General features: G+C 42.9%; 2 protein-coding genes across 4 annotated transcripts in view; both read left to right on the top strand.

The window, feature by feature from the left end:
- Nucleotides 1–4,734, top strand: part of LOC146350808 (putative lysosomal acid lipase/cholesteryl ester hydrolase) — a 29,022-nt gene extending 24,288 nt beyond the window's left edge. For all 3 annotated transcript variants that reach the window (XM_084845779.1, XM_084845780.1, XM_084845781.1), the window contains 2 exons: nucleotides 446–517; nucleotides 2,161–4,734. In XM_084845779.1, coding sequence (XP_084701905.1) covers nucleotides 446–517; nucleotides 2,161–2,394 — 306 coding nt within the window. In that variant the 3' untranslated portion in view covers nucleotides 2,395–4,734. The remainder of the gene's footprint in view (nucleotides 1–445; nucleotides 518–2,160) is intronic.
- A 9,806-nt stretch (nucleotides 4,735–14,540) lies between these two features.
- CH25H (cholesterol 25-hydroxylase) lies at nucleotides 14,541–16,005 on the top strand. Its single transcript, XM_084841918.1, has one exon. It carries the CDS (start codon nucleotides 14,636–14,638, stop codon nucleotides 15,500–15,502), a length of 867 nt encoding a protein of 288 aa, XP_084698044.1. The 5' UTR covers nucleotides 14,541–14,635; the 3' UTR covers nucleotides 15,503–16,005.
- The last annotated feature ends 8,490 nt before the right edge of the window (nucleotides 16,006–24,495 follow it).

The raw sequence follows: 24,495 nt of genomic DNA, 5'->3' as shown, positions 1-24,495 counted from the left end.
CGGAGTTAGAAAGGACCAGCGCCATCTTGCACCAGTTGAGTTCAGTAGGATGTTTGAGTAAACCTGTTTAGAATTGTGCCTTCAGTTACACCATTTATAAACTGCTTTCCCAGGATAAGGACATGTACTTGGTGGCACATCTCTCCAACCTTTCTCAAGACATTAAATAAGATGGGGAGACTTAGGTCGACGAGTGTTACAGGAAAACTACAAAAACTCATAAAGTATCTGTTGCTTTCAGGTGGCTCTGTCTATCCTATGTGGTTAAAATATTAATCTCTATTCTCCTCCTTTTTAAAAAAAAGTGGCTAGAAATTTGTCTTTATCGGATAGCCTGAATTATAGCATGGATATTCAGGTGTTTGAAATTCCTGCCTGTGGTGGTGCCATGATACAGTTTTGTGAATGCCTGTGCACATGTCAGTGAGGCATAATTGTTTTTCAGGCTGTGAAGTCTGGGGAGCTCAAAGCCTTTGATTGGGGAAGCAAGAAAGAAAACATGGCTCACTATAACCAGGTAAGAATTTTTCACTGTTGGAAAAGTCACTAGACCCTCTTGGTTCTGTGATTGTAATTCACTCTGATCTGGTTAAATCACATACCTGTGTTTGGGTTGTTGTTGTTTTTTTTACATAGAGTAGAAACTGGTAATGTCTTGCCATAGGTACTTGGTGACAAAGGCTGCTGTTCATATAATTTAAGTTGGCTGAAATGAAGTTAAACTAACTCTTTATCACAACCTTCTTTTATAACCAAGGGTTCTTTTATAACCAATGCTCATTATTAAGGGGTGTGTATGTTGGTGTTGCCCTGGTTTGATTTTACCTGGACACTTTCTGTGGGCTGATAGGGCAGCATGTTTTGCAGCTGCATTTTCTGTAACGCAGTTCCTCCCACAAGTTGCAAATGGCACAATATGTATAAAGCGCAAAGTTATGAGAGTGGAGGAGTTTGGAGATACTCGTCAGGGAGCTGTGGCAGTGGCTAGTACTGCTGTTCTTTCTCGCTCCGCACACTTTAAAAAACGTAGAGAGATGTGGGCTCAAATTCAGTGACTGTAGCTTGTTTCAGTTTCCCCCTCCCCTGCTTGCTTCCTTAAATTTCAAAATAGGCAGCTCACCACCCTCTGCTGGCTATTGATAACAATTGATGATAACACATTTGTCGCTGTCTGTGCTTTCTGCATGTCATTTCCCTTTGACCTCGCTGTTTTACTCCTCACCCCCACCCGTGTGTGTGAATGTGTGCACGTGCGTGTACACCCCCTCCCCCGAAGCTCAGGATAACACTTCATGCATCTGGGAGAAGTGGACTTTAGTCCACGAATGCTTATGCCATAATAATTGTGTTAGTCCTTAGGGTGCAACAAGACTCTTTCGGTGCTTCCAGATGAGGCTTTTTGAGCAATCACCCTGCCTTAATCATAGAAAACTTTACAGATGGTCCAGACATGGTCGTCTTTCCTGTAACCCTCCCATGTTTTCCCACCACTACTTCCATCTTTTTTTTTTTTTCTTACCCCAGAAAGTCTGTGAAGGAGAGGAAAGATGGAATAAGCATAGCTGCACTATGTCTTTTGATTGGTAGCTCTGGGAGCACTCCATCTGCTGAACTGTACATTGTAGGAACTTTCATCCAGTTGAAAATAGAGTAGCAAAACATGTGTGGGGTGGAGGGAAGAGATGGTTGTGTCTTTCTTGTCATATGTCATATTACAGGCATTATCCAGCAGATACCTATGAAATTCACACAACCGCTGTCTGCATTGTAATGATATTAGAAATGGGGATGGTATTTTCTGTGTGAGTAGCATTCTCTCAGCATCTGGAAAGCAGCCGGGGGGCATTTTGAAGCAGATTAATGGGTGTGAGGTTAGGTATTCCCTGCCTCTTACTGCTTCTCCACTCATACTTGTGCCTCTTGGGGCAAAAACAGTCCACTGTGGCATCATTACGCACTCCTGTGTGTACCATGCAGATCGTCCCTCTGTTACTGCGTGCTGGCAAAAATGGGGTGACTAACACATGACTTGGGATTCTGACTTGACCCCCTGCCCGGGATGAAGTGTTGTCTTACTATGGGGACTGTTTTGTCAGGAAGCCTTTGCAGTGTTTGTAAGCTACAAATTGCTTTTAAACGGTTGTCTTCCCTTCCCTTTAGTCAACACCACCATTCTACAAAGTAAAAGAGATGGCTGTTCCCATGGCTCTCTGGACTGGCGGTCATGACTGGCTTGCAGATCCCAAGGATGTTGCCCTGTTGCTGACTCAGGTCCCAAACCTAGTTTACCACAAAGAAATACCTGAATGGGAACATCTGGATTTCATCTGGGGCATCGATGCCCCACAGCGCATGTACAAAGAGATAATTACGTTGATGCATAAATATCAGTAAGACTGTGGGTACTTGGAGCTGTGGTCCTGAAATATTTCTTCAGGAAACCGGTACAGTCGCTTTAAGGCATGCTACTTAAAAAAAAATCACTTTGGAGAAAGATTCCTGTCTTCTTAAATACATGCAGTATTATTAATATATCTACATGCAGTCTAGCAATACCTCAGGAAATGGAAGTTTTGCACTGCTCATAAGCTTTAATGGCGGGGTTGAAATGCAGTGTAAGAGGTCTCCTGTCACAGTAGTTTGGAGAACATAAAATGCCTTACCACTAACTTCACACAGTTTTTATATATACTATAATTTGGAAGTAAAGCTGGGGTGGGGTAGGGAGAAGAAGTTGTTAAAACTCTGCTAGCATCTGTGATCTTGATGATGTGAAAGTATTTTTACAAGAGTGGGTGGTCATTTTCCCACGTGTTTCTAGTGGTGATAACACCAATAGAAGCTTGCATAGTTTGGATAACTTGGGCTGACGCCGCACATTTCAAGAAGAAGATGACACGCTCCGGTGGTTAATGTTCTTGCTGGGGACTTGTAGGACCCGGGATTCCTGTAGGATTCTTGAGCATTGGAGCTTGTAGTCTGCTTATTCTGAGGCACATTTCTAGGGTTTCTCTGGAACCACTTAAGGGGTCGAGAAAAGGGTTTTGATAGCTGCACCCTTGTGATCTAAGCAAATATCAAGCTGACATCATTGGTGTAAAACATCTTTAGTCTTGGTATTTTTTGTTTCGTTTTAGAAGACAGCTGTGCATGATCAGGAGCTAAAATGCATACCGTAAGACAGCCTTTCTTTTTCCAGCACCACAGTGTTCCATACCTTAAGGCAGCTTTCCCCAACCTGGTGCCCTCCAGATGTTTTGGATTACAACCGCACCAACCACAGCCAACATGACCAGTGGTCAGGGACCAATCCAAAATATCTGGAGGTTGCCGTGTTGGGGAAAGCTGCCTTAAGGTATGTAACATTGTGATTCTGGAAGAAGAAATACATCTGTTTCAAAGAAGTGGTGCATGCAGGGATGGCATCTAAGGTCTTATTGTAGCTCTTAAGGTACATGTGTTATTTTTCCAACATTACATTTTTCATACATCTTGAAGATACAGATGCTCTTCCAAGACGGTGAAGCTATGTCTCTTGAAAGCAACGTGGCATGCAGCACTTAGTGAAAAGACTGGCAACTTGACCCTAAGCACATTTTACTTGGAGATAGATTGTACTGATTTTTTAAAAATATATAAAACTTGTTTCAGGTTAAGTCCTTTGTTACTGGAATGCAAGTTCTGAGCATGTACTAGAATGCTGGTCCAAGTGGGCCATAAGTCAGTGATAGCGCACATGCTTTGCACGCAGAATGTCCCTGGTCCAATTCCTGGCATGTCTGGGTAGGGCCAGGAAAGACCCTTGTCTGAAACCGAGGAGAGCACCTGCCAGTCAGTGTTGACATTACTGTGTTAGATGGAACAATGGTCTGTCTCGGAATAAGGCAGCTTCCTATGGCTGAAGTCTTACGGCCCAACCCTGAACGTGTTCAGTGGAACTTCCTATACTTAAAGAGTACAACCTTAATGTCTCAGAGCCTATGCACGCATTAGGGCTCTTTTCTGTATCACACAAGTGTTGTGAAAATATATATTTAGACTGTGAGGAAGACTCAAAATTGAGGCACTGTGAATTTTGCTTTTTAAATTTTTACTACATTTCAGAATTTACGGGAAATTCCACTTCTGTAACTTCACAGGCCCATGCAAGCTGGTTAAAAGAAAAATTTCACTTTTTCAAAAAAATTTTACTTTAGCAGTTCTTACTTTGCAATTTGTGTTCTTAAATGTACGTGCCTGTTTTTCTGCACTGATGAACTGAGCTGTAAAGTTTAGATCAGCTGACGAGTACCAAAGATGTTCTATCAGTTATACCATGCCTGTGTTCTGACTTAACTTTTCTCTTTTCTAATTTCTGCACTGAAATTAAATTAACTGCTGGAAATGGGAAGAGCACATGCTCAAAAGAAATGTCTGAATAAATTTTTTAAATCCCCGTGGGTTGTGCTTTGTAAATCGTGGAATCTTAGTTCTACATTTAATCTATAATAACAAGTCTTATTCTAACTACTTACTGTAAATATGACACATTTTATTTGTACCTATGCCCCTTTTTGAATCTCCATTGCAAGCCATCTTGTGCTATGACAGGCACCAGTGTGGTGTTTTTTGTTAGCAAAAATAAGGAACTTAGTTTGCAGATATTAAACAATTGGAAGAAAGCATACTGTGAAGCCCAAGCCATATAGCTGTCTTTAAAGAGACAAAATGAATTAAAAAATGTAATTGAAATGTATGTTCCATGCGAGGCTTTCCTCTAATAGTTGCTAGAATGAGTCTTGAAAGGTCTTTCCACAGAAGACAGACATTGGCTTATATTCACAAAAATAGTGCATAGGAAGAAACCCTATCTTATCTGGACAAAGTTTCGGGGGTGAGGTGGAGATAGTGAAATTAATTCTGCAATGGGAATTACAGGTGTAGGAAATTTTCTATAGCATTACTTTTTTTTCTAGTTTTTAAATTGTAAGTTTCAACAAAGAAAAAACAACAAAACCAAAAAGAAAAAAGTATAATAACATTCTAAAACTCTCAGTTTTGTATTTTTACAATATTCTAGAAGGAGTAAAAGAAAGTAAAAAAAAAAATAGGTTGCACATAAACTTCAGTAAAAGCAAATATCCACATATAAGTCTATTTGCAAGCTATGTCTATATACCACTCTTTCAAATGTTGCTGGTGTTGTTAAGTCTTCAATCCATGGCATTATGTGCAGTGAGCTTTTATCCTTCCAGTATCATAGTATCAGTCTTTTAGCAACCAAAAGGGTGTGAATCCATTTATGCTGGCCATATGTTACATTCCAAGAAACACGTAAGTAATTTAAAAGAACATTTACATCAGTAAATATTAAACAGCTTTCCAATACAAAATGTATCCATATAATAACTACCTCCCAAAAGGATGCAACCATTGGGCATTTCCAAAACATATGAATAACAGAAGCATTGACTGCATTACACTTCCAACAATTAGATTGATCTCGGAAAGTTGAAAATAACAAGAACTCATCAACCCCCACTAACTGATCCAGGGTAAAGATCATTTTATCTGTCCAGGTCTGCCATAAAAACAATTTCTTTCCGATTCTTAAATCTGGATTTCCCCATAAAATCAATTTAGCATGGGATAATGGGTCAAACTGTAATTGACGTGACATTATACACCACACTTCTCTAGCTGCCAAATTTGTGGGAGAAGCTCTGTCTGCCTAAATATGCCAAGAACCTAATACCAACCCTTTAAAGAGAGGCTCCAGACAAGAAGATTCCAACACTGACCAAGGTGGAAAATCTAAGTGGAAAAGACCAAAATTTAGTAAAGGCCAGCAAATAGGCCCAATGGTACATAGCTAGATCCGGAAAACCAAACCCACTCTCATTTATTGGAAGTTGCATCCTTTTAAAAGACATTCTTGGTGGAAAGTACCCCCCCCAGCGAAAAAAAATATGAAACACAGCATTACGTTTTTAGAAATATTTGCCGGGTATAAGTATAGGGATCCCACGTTTCTATAGCATGACATAAAACTGATAACACGCATGTCCTTAAGGTGGTTCTAGTATGGCAGAAATGCCTGAAAATTCATAAGGATTTTGGATCGCAGTTATATACAGTAGGAGTACTATTACTGGTAGCTCTGTGCCTGTAGAACAGCCTTCCTCAATCTGGTGCCCTAAAGATGTGTTGGGCTGCAACTCCCATCATTTTCAGCCAACAAGATAAGAGTTCTAGTCCAACACATCTTTAGAGCACTAGGTTAGGGGAGGCTATTTTAGAGCCTATTCTTTATGCTTACTTTACTCGACTGTCACTTGCACACAAACTCATGTATATTATAGGCTCCACAAATAACTTGTTCTGTTGTGTCTATGGCTACTAAATTGGGTTGCTTCCCCACTAGAATATATCAGGTCATGACAATGATCAACCCAGTCATGTTGACTTACGTCTAACTTGCAAACTATAGAGTTATCTCATGTGCAGTATCTATTTGGCAGCAAAGTATAAACCAATTGTAGGAGAGGTGATTGGTGTACATGTGACTAATTCCCTACCTATAAAAACCAAAGCTGTTTTTGATGGGAACTCTGGTGCCCTTTCTAAATGTATGTGTGTCTCCCTTGTTTACAAGAGCAATAGAGTCTTGTAGCACCTTAAAGACTAACACATTTATTATGGGACAAGCTTTCTTGATAATTACCTTATTAACAGTTGCCATCCACAAAACAATAAAGACATTTTTGCACTGGTGAGCTGATTAATACCTGTGTGATAAAAACAGCAACACCTTTGTCCCTGTTCAAGCCACAGGAAATAACAACTGCACCTCTGGAAATGGTTTACAAGGGAGACTATTCAGAGCGGTTTAAACATGCCTCTGCCTGAATATGACACAATACTGCTTAATACACTTTCTCCTGTGACTGTTCATATTGGAGTGTTAATTGGCTTCACCTACTGACCGCGCACACACTTTAAATCAGGAGCCTTGAACCCATTTCAGCTGGAGAGCCAAATCCAGTTTTGGAGAATCTCTCAGGGCTACATTCCAGTGGTGGGTGAGGCCAAAGTAAAAAGGGGTGGGGTAAAATACCAGCACATTTTAGTTTAAAGCTCTTCCGGTAACTAATCCTTAAGGGCATTTCAAGCTTTTAGAACGGGGGAAAAAATCACAAAAGTTAGGAAACCACCAAATGATCAATGGTTGGAGAAAAGGGGATGGTGGAAGGGTGTGTGGTCATTTGGGGAACCCAGGCAGGGTTGGGTACCCAGGCAGGCTGAATTTGACCCATGGGCCTGATGTCCAACACCCCAGTTTAAATGCTGACAGGTAAGGGTCCAGTAACATGCTGTTCATTTTGCATGTCGGAGTTCCTTGGCAGATCCTCATGTAGTACAGAATAGATTCTATAATACTGAAAAAAAGGCCAGACGCTGATTTGGTATAAGGGGGCAGGGGCGGGGGGACTTATTTGTATAGACTTGATTCAGAGGGAGGATGGAAGAAACCCTTCCATAGAAACCCTTCTATGTTTCTAGATTGAGGGTGATGTTACTGACCAGCCTTGTTCATCTGGCCACAGAAAATTGCTATTCTTGTGATGAAATGAACAGATAATGAATGCCACGTCTCTGTGTTGCGTAAAAGGCAATTGTTGAACTTCAGGAAAAGGGGAGAAAGCACCCCAGACATATTTGTTAGTTTATTCATACCCTGCCTTTCCACCAAGAAAATGGCACTCAAGGTGGCTAAGAATAATAAAAACATTTTTAAAAATGTAGTTAAAAACACGAATTAAAACACACCAAAAATGACAGAATACAAACAGCAGCCAACTCAACAGACCATTTTGTTTGTTACATTTATATGCTGCCTTTTTCGTCCAAGGAGGCCAAGGCAGCATACATGATCCTCCTCTCCATTTTAACCTCACAACAACCCTTTGAGGTAGGTTAGGATGAGAGTCGGTGACTGGTTACCTGGTGAGCTTTGTGGCTGAGTGGAGACTTGAACCTGGGTCTTCCCAGTTCAACACTCAGACTACTACACCCAACTGGAAGGCCTGCTTGGTCAGAAATGGAAGGACAGTGGAGAGAAGGAGCCCACTTAGCCTCCCGGGGCAGGGAGTTCCATAAGCCATAGATCACATAAGTAATCTAATGTGATGGCAGGAAAAATATGAAACTGAATCGGAAGTTCTCCTTGAGTTATTCTTCCACAAGGCAAAAGTATCCATTAATTTGAGATGACTGAACAATTCTGTAATGTAGAAACTAATAACCCTAGGTGGGAGCGCCTTTCGATTTTTACTCTAATGGGCAAGAGTGCTGCCACCCTCTGCTTTAGTTGGGATGCATTTCAGAAGCAAGCTACCATTTCAAGCAAATGGATGAGCCTGTCACAAGATGGTGCTGCAGCACTTTGAAGTAATGCATCATCGTCAGTTGCATGTAGCATCTTAAGGGTGCAATGCTATGCATGTTTAGACAAGAGAAAGCCCTACAACTCCCAGCATTTTGTAGCCAGCCTTTTCCAATAAGCGAAAGCAAGACACTGAATGTCTAGCCAACCCCAACCTTTCTTATTTTGAAGAAAACAAACCTATTTGTAGGAGGAGAAGGATAAGAACTGGTGGTTCCTGTCTGAAGATACAAAAACCACATAACCAGCTCTAACAGATGAATCCAGCAGCACAATCGTTATATGAGGAATTTAAAAGGCAAATTTGAGCCTTGGACCTAGTTCACACTAGGCCCTGTATACCATTCGATATATATATAATTTTATTTTTCTACCTATGGTTTTCAGAGGCTCCCCCACCCCCTCCAATTGCTCGGTTACTGTACACAGGAAAGACAGCAGCCAAATCTGTAAAATGAGTCCATTCAAAAGCATCAGGTTTGAGGTAATATGAAACTTGGAGTTCTTTCTGTGACATAACATATGTGGTGGCTCATTTACATGTTACACACCTGGAAATCAAAAGGATCACGGATTTTGCCGAACAGCTTGGGCAGTGCATTGTGCAACGGCTTCCACAAGCAGAATCAAAGTATTGAATTTGACACTTGCATAAGGATAAAAACGGTTTCTGAAAGCCGCACAAGCATTGCGCTACCGGAATGATAACATTGGATGCAACTCAGTATATTGCCCTCTGCAAAGAACGGCCCTTGATCAAGCCAAGGTTCTGCTTAGCCATTGTAGTGGGGAATCTTTCCCACCTTTTGTGTTGACAAATGTTTAACTTTAAATGGAGGAGCTTGCTAAATCCATTATACTTCCCGAGTTTCTCATAGACCTGAAGAAGCTTACAGCCTGAGGAAACTTACAGCAGCGCTTAAAACAGGAAAGGCAGAGTTCCTTCCCTCTGGGAATAATTTTATTTTTAAGCATTACTACTTACTCCCCCTCAGGATTAGAGCTTTGCATAATAAGTCAAGAAATGTTCCAGGGCTTGTTGCTATAATTGTGTCGAATAGGTGGCACTGATGCTTAATTTTCCCTGTACTTTAAATGGTTTGTATTGGATATGGAGGACAGGAAGGCCTGGTGTGCTATGGTCCATGGGGTCACGAAGAGTCGGACACGACTTAACGACTGAACAACAAGAACAATTGGATGCGGGCCCTCCTAATCGTAGTTCCTTCTAACAGCCATCTGATGGATGACATAATATGGCCTCAGATGTGTCATCCTAATAGCTTACCTACCTTCTAACATGCACCTGTAGAAGTGGAGGATGGAGAGTGTTTGGGCTCCTCACAGTTTCCCTAATTTATATTCTTAAACTGCAGATAAGTGGAGAAAGTTCTGGAAAGGTTTAAATCATTGTGGAGGACAGGGTAGAGGAGATTGGTCCTCTCACACAGGGTAGCATGAACTTGGCTGTCAACACATGTCTGGCGGTTGATGAGGTACTGATGGTAAGTTGTGACCAAGGATACTGGGTAGGTTGACACATCATAATCTTTCCACAATTGGTTGACCTTTTTCAGCCACCTCATGACAGATAATGACAGATATCCCAAGCTGTTCATAATACACATTCAAATCACTTTCCAGGAGGAGAAGCCCTCATTTTTGAAGGTTCCTGAGCACCAATTGGTCTATAGTTACAAACTCAAGGTGCATGGGACTCTCCAGCACAAGGTGGGGGTGGGGGGAAGGGGGAAAGCTGCCTTACACTGGGAGAAATTGACAGATTTGGCTATGTGGGAGCATCTTGAGCTGACCTGCCAGCCCCGAGGGCATTTGAAATAGCCAACTACTCTTTGCTTTGAATGTCTGCAAAGAATTAGAGAAGAGAAGCAGGATAAGTGGATGGTGCTTGACTGAGTAGCAGTGTTCTTAGGGCTGTGGTGAATGTTCCTTCCAACATGTTCTGGGTGTGCTTTGGGCTGAGGAGCCAAAACATTCTCCCCAAACCCCTTGTACCTCATTTTGGCATAATTAAGACCTATTGACCAATACACCCTGTTCGATATTAATTGAAGGCTTCCTGTTTGCAGGCCCTGCCCATTTTATTGCTTTCTGTTGAGTGCAGCAGAGGAATTACTTGTGAGTAAATGTTACAGAAAGGTCTTGACCCCAGGGAAGGGCACTACTGGATAACATAGTGCTATCTTAAGCTGTAGGAGTTCACAACCAGTATTTCTCCTTGCTACTGCTGCTTTGAGTCCTACTAAAAGGGATTCAGGGATAATGTAGTGAATGTGATGATGTCAGAATGACACACAGGGCTCCTTCACACAGGGCTTTTATTGTATGCTTGTAATTGGTCACTCATGGAAGTTTGTGGGTCCTTTACACGAAGTCATCAATGTCCAGGGTGTCTCCCACAGTTTTTTTTTAACCTTTATCCTGCTTTTAGAAAGATCAGAGATAATGCAGTATTTAAATGTAAATCTGCTCTAATGGCTGTGTGAAATTGCACAGTTCCGCTATAACCACAGCACCATGAGGTAAATATAAGGTGGCTCCACATGATAAGCTACTCCATCATGGAAGAAGGGAAGATAACTCTGGGCTAGTCCTCCTCCCGCCCCTCTGCCTAAGCTACCATGCAGGGTTTTTCTATAATGGATGGAGACACGTATGCTGCTCTGAGCTCTTTGGAGGAAGAGCAGGATAAACATGTAATATGGAGTTGATATTACATATTGTGGGTGGTCCTCTCTGGGTAAATTGGGGTGTCCTCTCTGCTACCTCATTGGAGTCAGCAGGATGAGGAGAAAAAGAAAAAGCATAGCAAATTCTGACAAAGCATCCCCCCTCACATTTTCTCTCCTCCCCCCCAATTCCTAGACCAAGCAGAGAGAGGCAGCAAATTCTGAAGAGGTGGCGAAGAGGCTGTGACAGCTTGCCAAGAAAGACAGACCCGAAAATACAGCCCATGTAAGGGAGCCAATCTTAATGCCACAAAGAATCCAGAAGCAGAAGCCCTGGCAAATTGCGGGAAAAAGCCCCGTGTGAAGGAGCCCATAGTCAATGAGATCTGGCTATGTGATGCCATCACTGATGGCAAATGAAGTCAGTTGCCCTCACTCCAAATGCTCGCCATTATCTGCCATGTTGTCAGGGGAACAGACCAGCCCTTCTGCACCTGTTCTGGTTCTACTCATAAATACTTCCACCTCCTTTAGAGAAGTCCTTTCCCCAGATCACCTATAGTGGAGAGGATATCTTTACAGCAGTATTGAAGTGCGCTGATAACAGTTGGGGCACATTGCACATTCGATATACTGCTTTTCTAGTGTCATTTCCTGCTTTTTATTCCACATTATCCAACATACCGCAACGAATGTCCTTGTGTGTCTTACGAGGTATAAATGCAGCGCCACCATGATGGGATCGTAATGATATGACAGGAGGTGTAAATCTGGCCTTCAGCATCTCTCCAGGGATGCAGGCAGGAGTCTTCCCCAGCTCTGCCTGGAGACGCTGGGGATCGAACCTGGGACTTTCTGCATGCAAAGCATGTGTTCTTACCGCTCAGCTATGGCCACTTCTCTGTTGTGCCTACTGTGTTGGGATAAGCGACGGCCTGCCTTGTGACCCGGACATCTGGGAGAAGAAATGGGCATCATGTAACTGTGCTGCAATTTTGGTGTAAGGTTACTAGCTTTAGAACTAGCGGCTGTGGAAGTTTCTTAAAAGCTCTTTGATCTGCACAAATCAGATGGTAATAATGTTTAGTTCCATGACATGGAAAGCTTCGCCCTCTCATTTCTGCAGGCCAAATGTTTTGTTATTTCTAGCCAGTTTGCAACCATATTTGGATGAGAGTCCGTGAGGTGGGGTGTGGCTTGCAGTTTTCTGAGCAGATCATGAACATGGAAAATAATGGGACCCGAGGGGATCCAGTGTGTCCATGTAAACCAAGCTGCAGACTGGCGTTATTCATCTTGTCATTGGGGTGGGGAAATAGCTACACAGGGCTTTAAAGATAGAAACAGGTTTCGACCAAAAGCCTGGCCGGTGTACTGCACAAGATGCACTGCAGCAATAAAGCAGAAGTGTGTTTTTTCCTTTCTTGTATCTGAAATGGTATCATTTTAACTATAAACCAAGGAGTTGTCCTATTAGAATATTCAGTTTCTGTTAACTGGTGCAGGAGAAGCTTTTGCTCCAGATTATTCTGTGAACAAAACAGAAGAAGAATTTTGGGGATGCTCCAAGTGAGATGTTTCCAACTTGCAGCACATTAGGAGGAGGATTCGTGTTCAGCCTCTTGTGTCGGTTGCACATACATGTCTTTTGTAGCATATGCACACATGAGAACAGGGCCTGCCCTACTATGAGCCACGCTGGGTCACCCAGCTCAAGCGAGCGGGACTGTGGCCCTGCTCGCGGGGATGTCCATGGCGACCACTGCCACCATGCGCTGCTGTGTCCACGCCCCCCAGCTGTCACCTGCCTGCCATAGAACGCTGCTGCCCCCTTTCCAGCTTCAGCCAGGGCTCTTTGGACCACCCATGCCTCTTTCTGCTCGAAGAGGTGCTTTGAGCAGCAAGGTGGCCTTGGAAATCCTGGAGTCACCCACGCTGCTAACACAGTAGCAAAAAGCATTTAAAAGGGAATGCCTGGAGGAAGCGGGAGGACAAGGAAGCAGCCGCGGTGCATCCACCAGTGGAGGCTGGTAGCTCTGATGTCAGAGGGGTGGTGAATCTGCGCTGGGTTTCAGTCAGAACTCTAAAGGAGCTATCCAAGGTCTACCTCTCCCCCTCGCCCTCGCCATTCCACGCTTTACAACTATCATTCCTGATATGTTAAAACAAAAACAACACTATTTGCCAACCTTGATTTACACACACACACACACACACTGAGCATGTGCAGTTTTGCATTTTAAACTCACCTAAATCATAGCACCATCATGACTTCAGGGGCTTCTGCTGCCCTCATCACCTGCCACACTTTGGGTGGTCATTTGCCCCCCATCCAGGCTATGGGGCTCTGAACGTTGGCCCCAAGGGGTAACATCCAACATAAGTCCTCCGTAGAGTAGACCCATTGACTGGGATTGAAGTTGGTTATTCATCTTTTCGATGAAGTTAGTCACGACTAACTGAAGCCCCATTTATTTCAATGGGTCTACTCTACGGAGGACTTATGTTGGTAACATCCAACATAAGTCCTCCGTAGAGTAGACCCACTGACTGGGATTGAGGTTAGTTATTCATCTTGTCGTTGAAGTTAGTCACGACTAACTGAAGCCCCATTTATTTCAATGGGTCTACTCTACGGAGGACTTATGTTGGTAACATCCAACATAAGTCCTCCGTAGAGTAGACCCATTGACTGGGATTGAAGTTGGTTATTCATCTTGTCATTGAAGTTAGTCACGACTAACTGAAGCCCCATTTATTTCAATGGGTCTACTCTACGGAGGACTTATGTTGGTAACATCCAACATAAGTCCTCCGTAGAGTAGACCCATTGACTGGGATTGAAGTTGGTTATTCATCTTTTCGATGAAGTTAGTCACGACCAACTGAAGCCCCATTTATTTCAATGGGTCTACTCTACGGAGGACTTATGTTGGTAACATCCAACATAAGTCCTCCGTAGAGTAGACCCACTGACTGGGATTGAGGTTAGTTATTCATCTTGTCGTTGAAGTTAGTCACGACTAACTGAAGCCCCATTTATTTCAATGGGTCTATTCTAAGTAGGATTTATGTTGGATTTTACCCAGTGTCCAGCACTAGTTGTATCACTGAGTAGAAGAAGAAAACTCAGACTTTTTGCAAGTCTGGTTTGTGTTCCTCTCTCCTGTCCCCCTGCTCCCCAGTTTCTGAAACAGACCACAGGCAACTTTCATTCGGCAGGACGCTGTGGCCACGATACTCTTTTATTTTCCGGTGCCTTCGCATTTCGGGTTTCCGGATGCCTCCCCAGTCTTCCGCCCCGCTCCGAAATCCAATCCAAGGGGCGGCGCGGAGGGCAGTTCAGCCAATGAAAGACAGCTGGAACAAGGATCAGGGAAATTCCTTCGGCAGGAAAAGAAACTGCACTGACTGCTTCTGGGGATTTTGCCTGTGATGTCACTTGCAGGCGTGCAGTAAAAGGAGATCGGCAAGCAGCAGCGAGGCAGACGGCGGCGGCAACAGCAGCGGCGGCGCCAGCATGAGCTGCAGCCTGCAGAACAGAAGCGCGCCGCTCAGCACTGACTGGCTGAATGACAGGCAAAGCACGCTGGTGCTGCAGCCTCTCTGGAACTTTATCAGAACTCAGGCGCCCTTGATCAGGTCGCCGTTCTTTCCGGTGCTGTTCAACTTCGTGATATACACGGCTTTCTGCCTGCCGTTTGTGGCTCTGGACCTCTTAAGCTCTAGAGCATCAGCCTTGAGAAAATACAAAATCCAGCCTCAGAGCTCTCCCACTCTGGGAATGATGGCACTCTGCATGGCCCAAAGCCTCTATCAACACATCGTCTGTATCTTCCCAGTGACTGTCGCTCATTGGTACTGGAGACCGGTGCGCTTGCCACAGACCGCTCCTGAGTTGCCCAGGCTCTTCCTGGATGTCACTGTTTGCCTGCTGCTCTTTGACTTCCTGTACTTCCTGTGGCATTTGCTCCATCACAGGGTCCCTTGGCTCTACAAGACCTTCCACAAGGTCCACCACAAACACATCTCTACATTTGCTCTCACTACCCAGTACTCAAGCATTTGGGAGTTGCTATGGCTGGGGTTTTTTGCCGGCATGGTTCCGATGCTGCTGAACTGTCATCCGTTGACAGAAATGACTTTCTTCATTGCCAATATCTGGTTGTCGGTGGAGGATCATTCCGGCTACGACCTGCCCTGGTCAACCCATAGATTTGTGCCTTTTGGTCTGTACGGAGGAGCTCCACACCACGACCTCCACCATTTGAAGTTCAAATTCAACTATGCTCCTTACTTTACGCACTGGGACCGACTGTTTGGAACGCTTAGCCCTGCCGCCGCCGCCGGGGACAACAGTGCACCTGCCAAGATCACCAGAGACTGACTTCTCGCTGCCGATATATGGACATTCTGGAATGAAAACAAACTGAAAAAATGAAAACAAACTGAAGAAAAATTGCACTGCACATATTTCTATTACTGTATTTATGGAATATTTTGTTAAATATTTATAACCTATTATTATTTGGTATTAAAACAGTTGTAATGGTACACAAGCCATCTAAGAGAGATGAAAGTAAAGTACACTTTTGTTATGGCTACCAAAGCTTTTATAAAGCTGTTATGTGTATTCAGTCTGTATGGAAGAGAGTTGTTGCTTGATGAAATGAGAGGATGTGTGATGAGAGCAGCAATAAATAATGCCTATATGATTCCTGTGGAAATGGTCTTGCCTTTACATTGAAAAAAATAAAGAAGAAAAGTGACCTGTATACATTTCTGCTCACTTTACTTTATAATAACTTGACTTTATTATATTTTGTTCAGTGAAGTTTGAATTATTTATGTTCTATTATTTTCAGTTGGATAAATAAACAAAATATTTATTATTCCATGTTTACTTTCCACACAATTTTTGAAAACTCTGCAATAGATTCTTCTGTGTGACCACCCTATACCCCGTTCACTCAGTTTTAAAAATATTTTAAGCTGGCCAGGCATGTACATGGTTCCAGATGCTCATTTTATTATTTTAACTTTTAACATATATATTCTTTTCTACACAAAATGGTGCTTATTTCCAAGTAAAAGTGTTTAGCATCAGGGCAGAAACAAATGCCATTTTATTCCTGTAGTCATCATGGGGCTACTTCACACAGAGCTTTTATCCTGCTGTTGAGATAGCTTAATCACGTTAATCACGGAAATTTGAGGGCTCTTTAGATGATGACGTGAACCTCCAAGGCATCTCCTGCACTAAATGCCCTTTGTTCCATTTTTAAATAGATCTCAGGTAATGAGCTATCCAATTACCCCATTGTGTTCCGCTTGAGTTCCCTCCGTGAAAAGAGGAAAAGTGGCAAGAAGAGGAGAGAGATCAATGAAAGATATGGAAGACTCAGAGAAGGGGGGGAAGGGGGGGAAAGGAAGCATGTGAAAAAGGGAGTAATTGTGATCCTGCATTTAAAATGGGAGCAGAAAGCCCTATTTTAAATGCAGGATTTTAGGCTGGTGTAGAGATGCTCTCCTTGTGATACATTCCATGGGGTTTTCATCCGGGTTGGATGAATCAGAGGTCGGAATTAAGATTGCTGGGAGAATTATCAATAACCTCCGATATGCAGACGATACCACCCTAATGGCAGAAAGCGAAGAGGATCTCAAGAGCCTCTTGTTGAGGGTGAAAGAGGAGAGTGCAAAAGCTGGTTTGAAACTCAACATTAAAAAAACGAAGATCATGGCATCTGGCCCCATCACTTCCTGGCATATGGAAGGGGAAGAAATGGAAGCAGTGACAGATTTTACTTTCTTGGGTTCCAAGATCACCGCAGACGGTGACTGTAGCCATGAAATTAAAAGACGCTTGCTCCTTGGGAGGAAAGCTATGGCCAACCTAGACAGCATAGTAAGAAGCAGAGACATCACCTTGCCGACAAAGGTCCGTCTAATCAAAGCTATGGTTTTCCCAGTAGTAATGTATGGCTGTGAGAGCTGGACTATAAGGAAGGCTGAGCGCCGAAGAATTGATGCTTTCGAACTGTGGTGCTGGAGAAGACTCTTACGAGTGCCCTGGACTGCAAGGAGGTCCAATCAGTCCATCCTAAAGGAAATCAACCCTGAGTGCTCATTGGAAGGACAGATACTGAAGCTGAAGCTCAAATATTTTGGCCACCTAATGCGAAGAGAAAACTCCCTGGAAAAGACCCTGATGCTGGGAAAGACTGAAGGCAAAAGGAGAAGGGGACGGCAGAGGATGAGATGGCTAGATAGCATCACGGATGCAATGAATATGAACTTGAGCACGCTCCGGGAGAGAGCGCAGGACAGGAAGGCCTGGCGTGCTATGGTCCATGGGGTCACGAAGAGTCGGACACGACTGAACGACTGAACAACAACAAGAGATGCTCTAAGTGCATCTAAGTGAACTTAAAATGTGAAACTACATGTGCTGAGAAGAGTTTTTTTCCCAAATAAAAACGAAATCAGGGTTGGTGTGTCCAGGGGCCTGGGGCCCTTGGAAGTAAGAATCTGGTTCCACACAAAATTTAGGAGATGAGACAGATAGCCACAGGCAGACTGACCCTTGCGTTGGCCCTCTAGAATAAATTTACTTGTACTTAATAAATTTAAATGTACTTAATCTGGGTCATTCAGAAATCCTGGCCTGGCTCAAGGAATGGGCCTATCACAAGCACTACAGTTGGCAAACAGGTTTTTTTTTCTCAGTCTCTAACTTCTCAGGAATATAGGAACAGTTGTAAGGCATGGAATGGCAGTGGGAGGGGGGAAAGAGGAGAAATGTTAGGTGCGTGCTTCACAACTGAAGGAATACACATGTCTATCCAAAGCACCCCTACCAGCCCAATATGACCATTAAATCCAGGAACTAAAATGACCTAGGCCAGTGGTCCCCAACCTTTTTGGATCTGTGGGCACATTTGGGAATTTGAGACACTGCTGTGGGCACCACCACAAAATGCCAAATCAGTGGATCGTCTGCCTTTCGTGTCTATGGAGGTTGCGCCTTATTCAATAAAAACTGTGTCTACTGGACCCTGCAACGTCTCTTTAATATAGGATTGCCTAATTCAGCTAATTGCTGTCGGTGCAATACAGCTGATGCTTCTTTTAAACATATGTTTTGGCGATGTCCAGTAGTTGCTTCTTTTTGCAGGGAGGTTATTACACAGAAAAAAAATTGTACTGGGACAGTCGTTAATATTCACTGATGTACATGCTTTTCTAAATTTATTTACCTGCTTCATGAAAATTAACAAATGGTCAGCATAAATGGATTCTCTGTGCCCTTTTGACAGATAAAAAGCTGATATCGCAACACTGGAAGGAAAAACACTCATCTCCTATAATGCAATGGATTGAGGACCCGACAACACTTTCAGTATTTGAAAGGGTGGCACATGGATGTCACCTTCAAATGGATACGTATTTGGATATTTTTTATGGACTTTTGTTGCAGCCCATGACCCCATGTATAATTGCTAGAAAGTTGTATGCATTTCATGTATATCTGAAATTTGAAAATATCATGTATGTATATTTAAAAAAAAATGAGAAAAAATGGAAAAATTCAGATCATGTCTTTCAACCAACTGGGCTGAGTTGAAATTTCTGTAGCAAAAGGGCAGTGTATGTGCATCTTTATATCTACTCACAGTTGTTCACCTTAACAATATTATAATATATTCATAATGGTCATGACTTAAATCTAAGCATTTTAAACTCACATTAGTATGAGTTCTTTCCTGTCAAAATCAGTGGGACACAGAAGTGCTTAATTTAGGTCTGATTGTGCTCACCTTCGTTATTAGAATCATTAGTATGATCATTTCACAGTTACTTTATCTACAATAATAAAAGAGGATGTGTAACATTTTTTTTTTTAAATTGGGTACCCAGAGACACCATGCCAGGGACCCATTCACAGGTGCCGTGTTAGGAATGTCTGACCTAGGTTCTCCTTTGAGGAGAATATGAAAAAACATGATTCCCCCACCTGTGGTCCAAATGGGGAAAAGCCGCCTACCACTGCAGAACTCCACCACCTCACTCCCACCTCATTCTGCTACATGTATAGATCAGGCTTCAGTCTCTCCATCTCTCTCTTTCTCTCTCTCTCGTTCTCTCCCCCCATCCCATTTAAGCATATTGCATTTAAAGTTCATACATAAAAATACAGTGTGTGTGTGACTATCTATCATCTATCTATCTATCTATCTATCTATCTATCTATCTATCATCTATCTATCTATCACTTTGTGTGTGTGTGTGAGTGTGTGTGTATATGTGTGTGTCTATGTGTGTGCGTACGTGCTGTGTGTATGTGTATGTATGTATATGTTGTGTGTATATATATATATATATGTGTGTATGTGTGTGTACGTATATGTTTGTGTATATATGTGTGTGTGTAGATCTCTCTCTGTGTATGTGTGTGTGTGTGTGTGCCCGCATGTGTGTGTATACATATGTGTGTATATGTGTGTGTACATATATGCATATATATGTATGTATGTATGTGTATGTATGTGTGTGTGTATTTATGTGTGTGCATGTGTATCTATATATGTGTGTGTATGTATATGTGTGTCTATGTGTATGTATATATGTATATATATGTGTGTGCGTACATGTATCCATGCGTGCATGCGTATGTGTATAGATATGTGTGTGGGTGTATGTGCATGTGTGTGTACATGTATGTGTGTGTGTGTCTGTGTGTGTGTCTGTGTGTGAGAGAGAGAGAGAGAGAGAGAGAGAAAGCGCCCAGGGGACACCCAAATGACCACCCAGAGACTGGTAGATGGTGAGAGTAGTGGCAATTGGCCCATACTTCAGCACCTGGCCTGGCAGGGGCATGCCAGAGCCCACTAGGGCTGATGCCACTTGCTGCCTCCAGCACCCTTGTTTTTAAAATTATTTTATAGGGGGGCGGGGGCAGCGGCCATACATATGGTTATAGATGCTCACTTTACTTTTTTTACTTTAGAAAATATATTATTACTTTCTACAACAAAATGGTGCTTGCTCCCAGGTGAATGTTTCTAGCATCAGGACAACAGAAGTAAACACCAATTTACTGCTGAAGTCATGACGATGCTACGATGAGTTAAGCGAGTTTAAAACATGAAATTCTGCACATGCTCAGAAACTTTCTTTCTTATCAGAGTTGGCAACTTTTTTCTGGCTCTTTAAAGGCCTCCCCCATCCCACCCCCAGAAGGTGATTAAGTCCAGAGTCTAAAACTACCTAGCTGCACCATTTTATGTCAGTGGCTGAATTCTGACAATCTGTTCTTTTTCTTTACTTGTGAATAGTAGTGCATGAACAACTTTTAGCCATAAAGGAATAAATTATTTTCATCTCCAATGTTGTTGGGAAACAGTAATAACAGAATATGACCAAACACTGTGCAAAAATCAATCTAACCTTCCAAAGGAAGGTTTTGGAAAACTTATATGATCAGGCGGCCTGAGTAGAATGACTGGCAAATACTTCATATGCAGAAATCTGTCCCATTGACACCAGTGGGGTTTAGTCATGAGAACTATAAAACGATGTGGGTGGAAATACAAAATTCATAGTTGGGCAATACCTTTAGTAGGACCAATCAAAATGTCACAGATCCATGAGCAAGCTGTCAAGTTTTTCAACACTGTTAATCAAGCTAATGGTACAAAAACCAGGAAGTTGGGGTGGGGGAGGATAAACAAAAAAGGACAAAAATTAGGCTCGATGTAGCCATGGGTATGTCATTTTCATGGATGTGGTGGCAGCACAAAACTCGAGTTTGTGGCATAAACCAGCACAAAACCAGCACACCACTTTGGCATAGGTTAGGAGGGGATGCCAGACATGAGGGTTCTTAGTTAACTTGTTTGCATTTGGACTGACTCTCAAGATGGAGATTGCAGACTGATGAAGTTGGTGTAGTGGTTTGAGTGTTGTACTGGGAATGGGGAGACCTGGGTTCAAGTCCTCACTTGGTCATGAAGCTCACTGGGTGACTTTGGGCCAGTCACTGACTCTCAGCCTAACCAACTTCACAGGGCTGTTAGGATAAAATGGAGAGGAAGAGGTTAATATACACTGTGATGGGCGCTTTGGAGGAAAAGGCAGGATATAAATGTAACAAACGAATACATCTCTGCTAAGTGCTGCAGGTTGGTATCAGTTTACACCTAGGACTTTGGGCAGAAGGTGCAATGGCTGATCCCCATCTTTGAAAACATAAAGTCCGTCTCATTACTCAGATCTGTCTCTAGCCTTAAGTGAAACACACAGACTCCTGGATAGGCAGAGAGCAGAACTGAAGCCTCCATTTTTATTTTAGTTTTCTTGGAGGGCTGAGCAGTTTCTTCCCATATATCTGTTCCTTGATTGTTCTGTGGTTTTGCTCTGCCCTTTGTTCCTTCTGTTCCTCTGAAATTTCAATGTAAGAAGAATTTCTAAAAATAATGCCAGAATTGGAGGATGCACAGTTTGAGATATTTTTCCAGTTCTTTCCATTTGTTTGCAATTTCCCTCATCCCTCTAGGTCACCAATCTCAATTGAAATAACATGGCAAAGAGCAATCCAGATGGAATTCGTATACAGATGAGTGCATCAAGATCCTTTCTGTGTGTGATGTTGTGCTAATAATTTATTTATTTTTTATTCATTTTTAGAAACTTGTACCTTGCCTTTTTCTATGAGCTTTTTATATGGCCAACCAGATGCCTATGGGAAACCCATAAGCAGGATAAGGGTGCAATAGCACCCTCCTACTCATGTTCTCCAACAACTGGCATATTGCCTCTGATAATGGAGGTACACATGACCAGCAGCCATTGATAGCCTTCTCCTCCACAAATTTGTCTTTTAAGCCATCCAAGCTGGTGGCTCTTGCCACATCTTGTGGTAGTGAGTTCCAAAGTTTAACTATGCACTGTGTGAAGAAGTGCTTCCTTCTGGCTGTCCTGAATCTCCCATGGTTTAGTTTTATGATACTAGAACCCTGGGTGGGTTCTAGTATCATGAGAGAAGGAAAAAACCTTCTGTGGATGGACTTGTGGTACCCTAATGACTAATACATTTATTTTGGCATAAGCTTTTGTGTAGCCCTCTTAATGAGATGCATGGAATGTTAGAGAGAGTTTCAGGTATATCTACAGAGCATATGGTGGTGGCGGTGGGGAGAATTATAAACAGTGAGGTCAGAATCTACTGATAGTGGAAATTACATTATAAACAGTGGCTACTCACAATATAGTTGCTTCTGCTAACACAAACATCCTGGCACTAAATAACACCCCATGCATCTGATGAAGTGGGCTGTAGTCCACGAAAGCTTATGCTAAAATAAATGTGTTAGTCTTTAAGGCGCCACAACACTTTTGGTTGGTTTTGCTACAATAGACCAACACAGCTGCCCTTGGAAATTATGAAAAAGCAGGTTGTTGAGGTCCATTGATGTCGTGTGTCCTCCTAGGTGTTTTGTTCCACCGCATCATGGGTCTGTGATTCATGTACATATTGTAGCAATGTGGGACAATGGCTGCCATGTGGGTGAGACATTCACCACTCCGACACAGAGCAAGACGAGGAGGCACAGATATGATGGAAAACTAAGCTGTGGTGGTGGTTCCCCCTTCTCATACTGGCAGAAGCCAAAGACTGGAGGAAGGACGATTTCCTGTGCCCAATGAAATAGGGCAAACCACAAGTGCATGGGACTTCCCATATGACAGGTGTAAACAAAACATTTGTCAAAGAACTACAAAGCTTTTTTTATTAAATCTTTGGGTAAAGTACCTCTTCAATCATTGACTAGCATCACCTTACACAGAATATGTGGGAAAAGTCTGTGGTCTGGGTGTGCAAATGTTTTTTGAGTTTTAATTTTGACTGCTAGTGCCATTGTTTCCTGTAACTATATCCCTGCTTTCCCACAGAGCACGATTAAAAGTTTAGGGGAAATACGGCCACTCCTAGATAGTTTATATCTGCTGTGTAATTTTAAGGGCAACCTGTTTGCTCTTGTTCTCTTTCCTTTCATTTGACAGTTTCATAGTCTGAAGCATATTGCACAAGAATGACATGCCTGGTAAAGGTGAATCTTTAGAATATTTTGAGTAATTATTTTTACTGTGGCTTCAAGCAGGATTGGATTTAGAGGCAGGAGACACAGATGACTGCCTAGAGCATTGAACTTGGGGGATGCACCCATCACGGGCTATCTACTCAACTATCCATTCAGTGACTAGGGATATTACAGAAATCCGTTTTGGGGGGGGGGATTCAATGAGTTCTCATAGGTTCAGCCCACCGGATTTTATTTTGGTTCCTGCTGAGGTGCCCAACTCAATCTACAGCGAGTTGGGCCAGTTTGCAGATTTTCTGGGAATTTTGCGCATTTTGGGGGGGGAGGTTTTGTAATACGTGCAAATCATGGCCAAATTTGTGCAAATCACAGCTGAATTCGGCTCTAATTTCTGCAAATTTAGCTGTAATTTGCAGAAATTGCAGAACCTCCCCTCCCCCCAAAAGCACAAAGAAGTTCCAGGAGTTCACCGAACAGCCTGCAGAGCTCAGCTCACAGATGCAAAGGGATACAGAACTCTGAGCCAAAAAAGAACTGGATTTCCCAGCAACGAAAAGCCCTATCAATGACTGAAATAAAAAATGCAAGACGTTTACCATCACCATTCGGCATCATTACCTTCATGTTAGTCTTATTCAGTTCACAGAAATATTTACAACATCAGTGCGCATTCAAAGAACTTTGTTGTAAATGATTGCAATGAGATCAGCTTATTGTCAGGGTTGGGTCTGAGCCCATAGAGTCCCAAAGCAGCTCTGATTCTGAGGAAGAGATACAATCCATGGGAGAGGGACCCACTCGTTTTTCAGAGGCGCAGCTGGAGGGAGAGCTCCCCCTGCTCACATTCCTGGGACCGACAGTGACCCTGGCATGGAGAGGGAGGGACAACCTGAGCTTCTAGACGCGAGGCACAGGCGCAGAGACAAGTGAGAGGTTGCGGGCGCCGAGAGGAGGTGCTCAGCTTGACTGGCGCGACGACAACAGCTGCGCCCCGAGGCCCCATGGGAAAGGGGGGGGACACTCTACCCTTCTATTCCTTAAGTTCAGAGAGTTACCACGCTTTTCTCAAAACGGAGACCAACTGACGTCCTAACTCTTAGATCCCCCTGGTAGGCTGCTCCTTTGTATTACCACTTAGTCTCAGGCAATTAGCATCTGTAAGCTTCATTAGGTTGAATGCAAATAAAGCCTTGGAAAGGAGCCCTTTTGTCTGCGTATTGATTTTGGCTACTGGAGGATTTCAGAAGGCAGCAGGGGCATTCCTGACATTTATGGT

The sequence above is a fragment of the Heloderma suspectum genome, chromosome 3 (genome assembly GCF_057233095.1).
Source record: "Heloderma suspectum isolate Gila_16-S chromosome 3, 16-S_ref, whole genome shotgun sequence".
NCBI lineage: Eukaryota > Metazoa > Chordata > Lepidosauria > Squamata > Helodermatidae > Heloderma > Heloderma suspectum.
The sequence above is the reverse complement of the archived record's forward strand: the minus strand, read 5'-3'. Positions and strand labels throughout refer to the sequence as shown.

Excerpts from the sequence above, each read along its gene's own strand:
- CH25H (XM_084841918.1), top strand. The coding sequence starts at position 14,636 with ATGAGCTGCAGCCTGCAGAACAGAAGCGCGCCGCTCAGCACTGACTGG.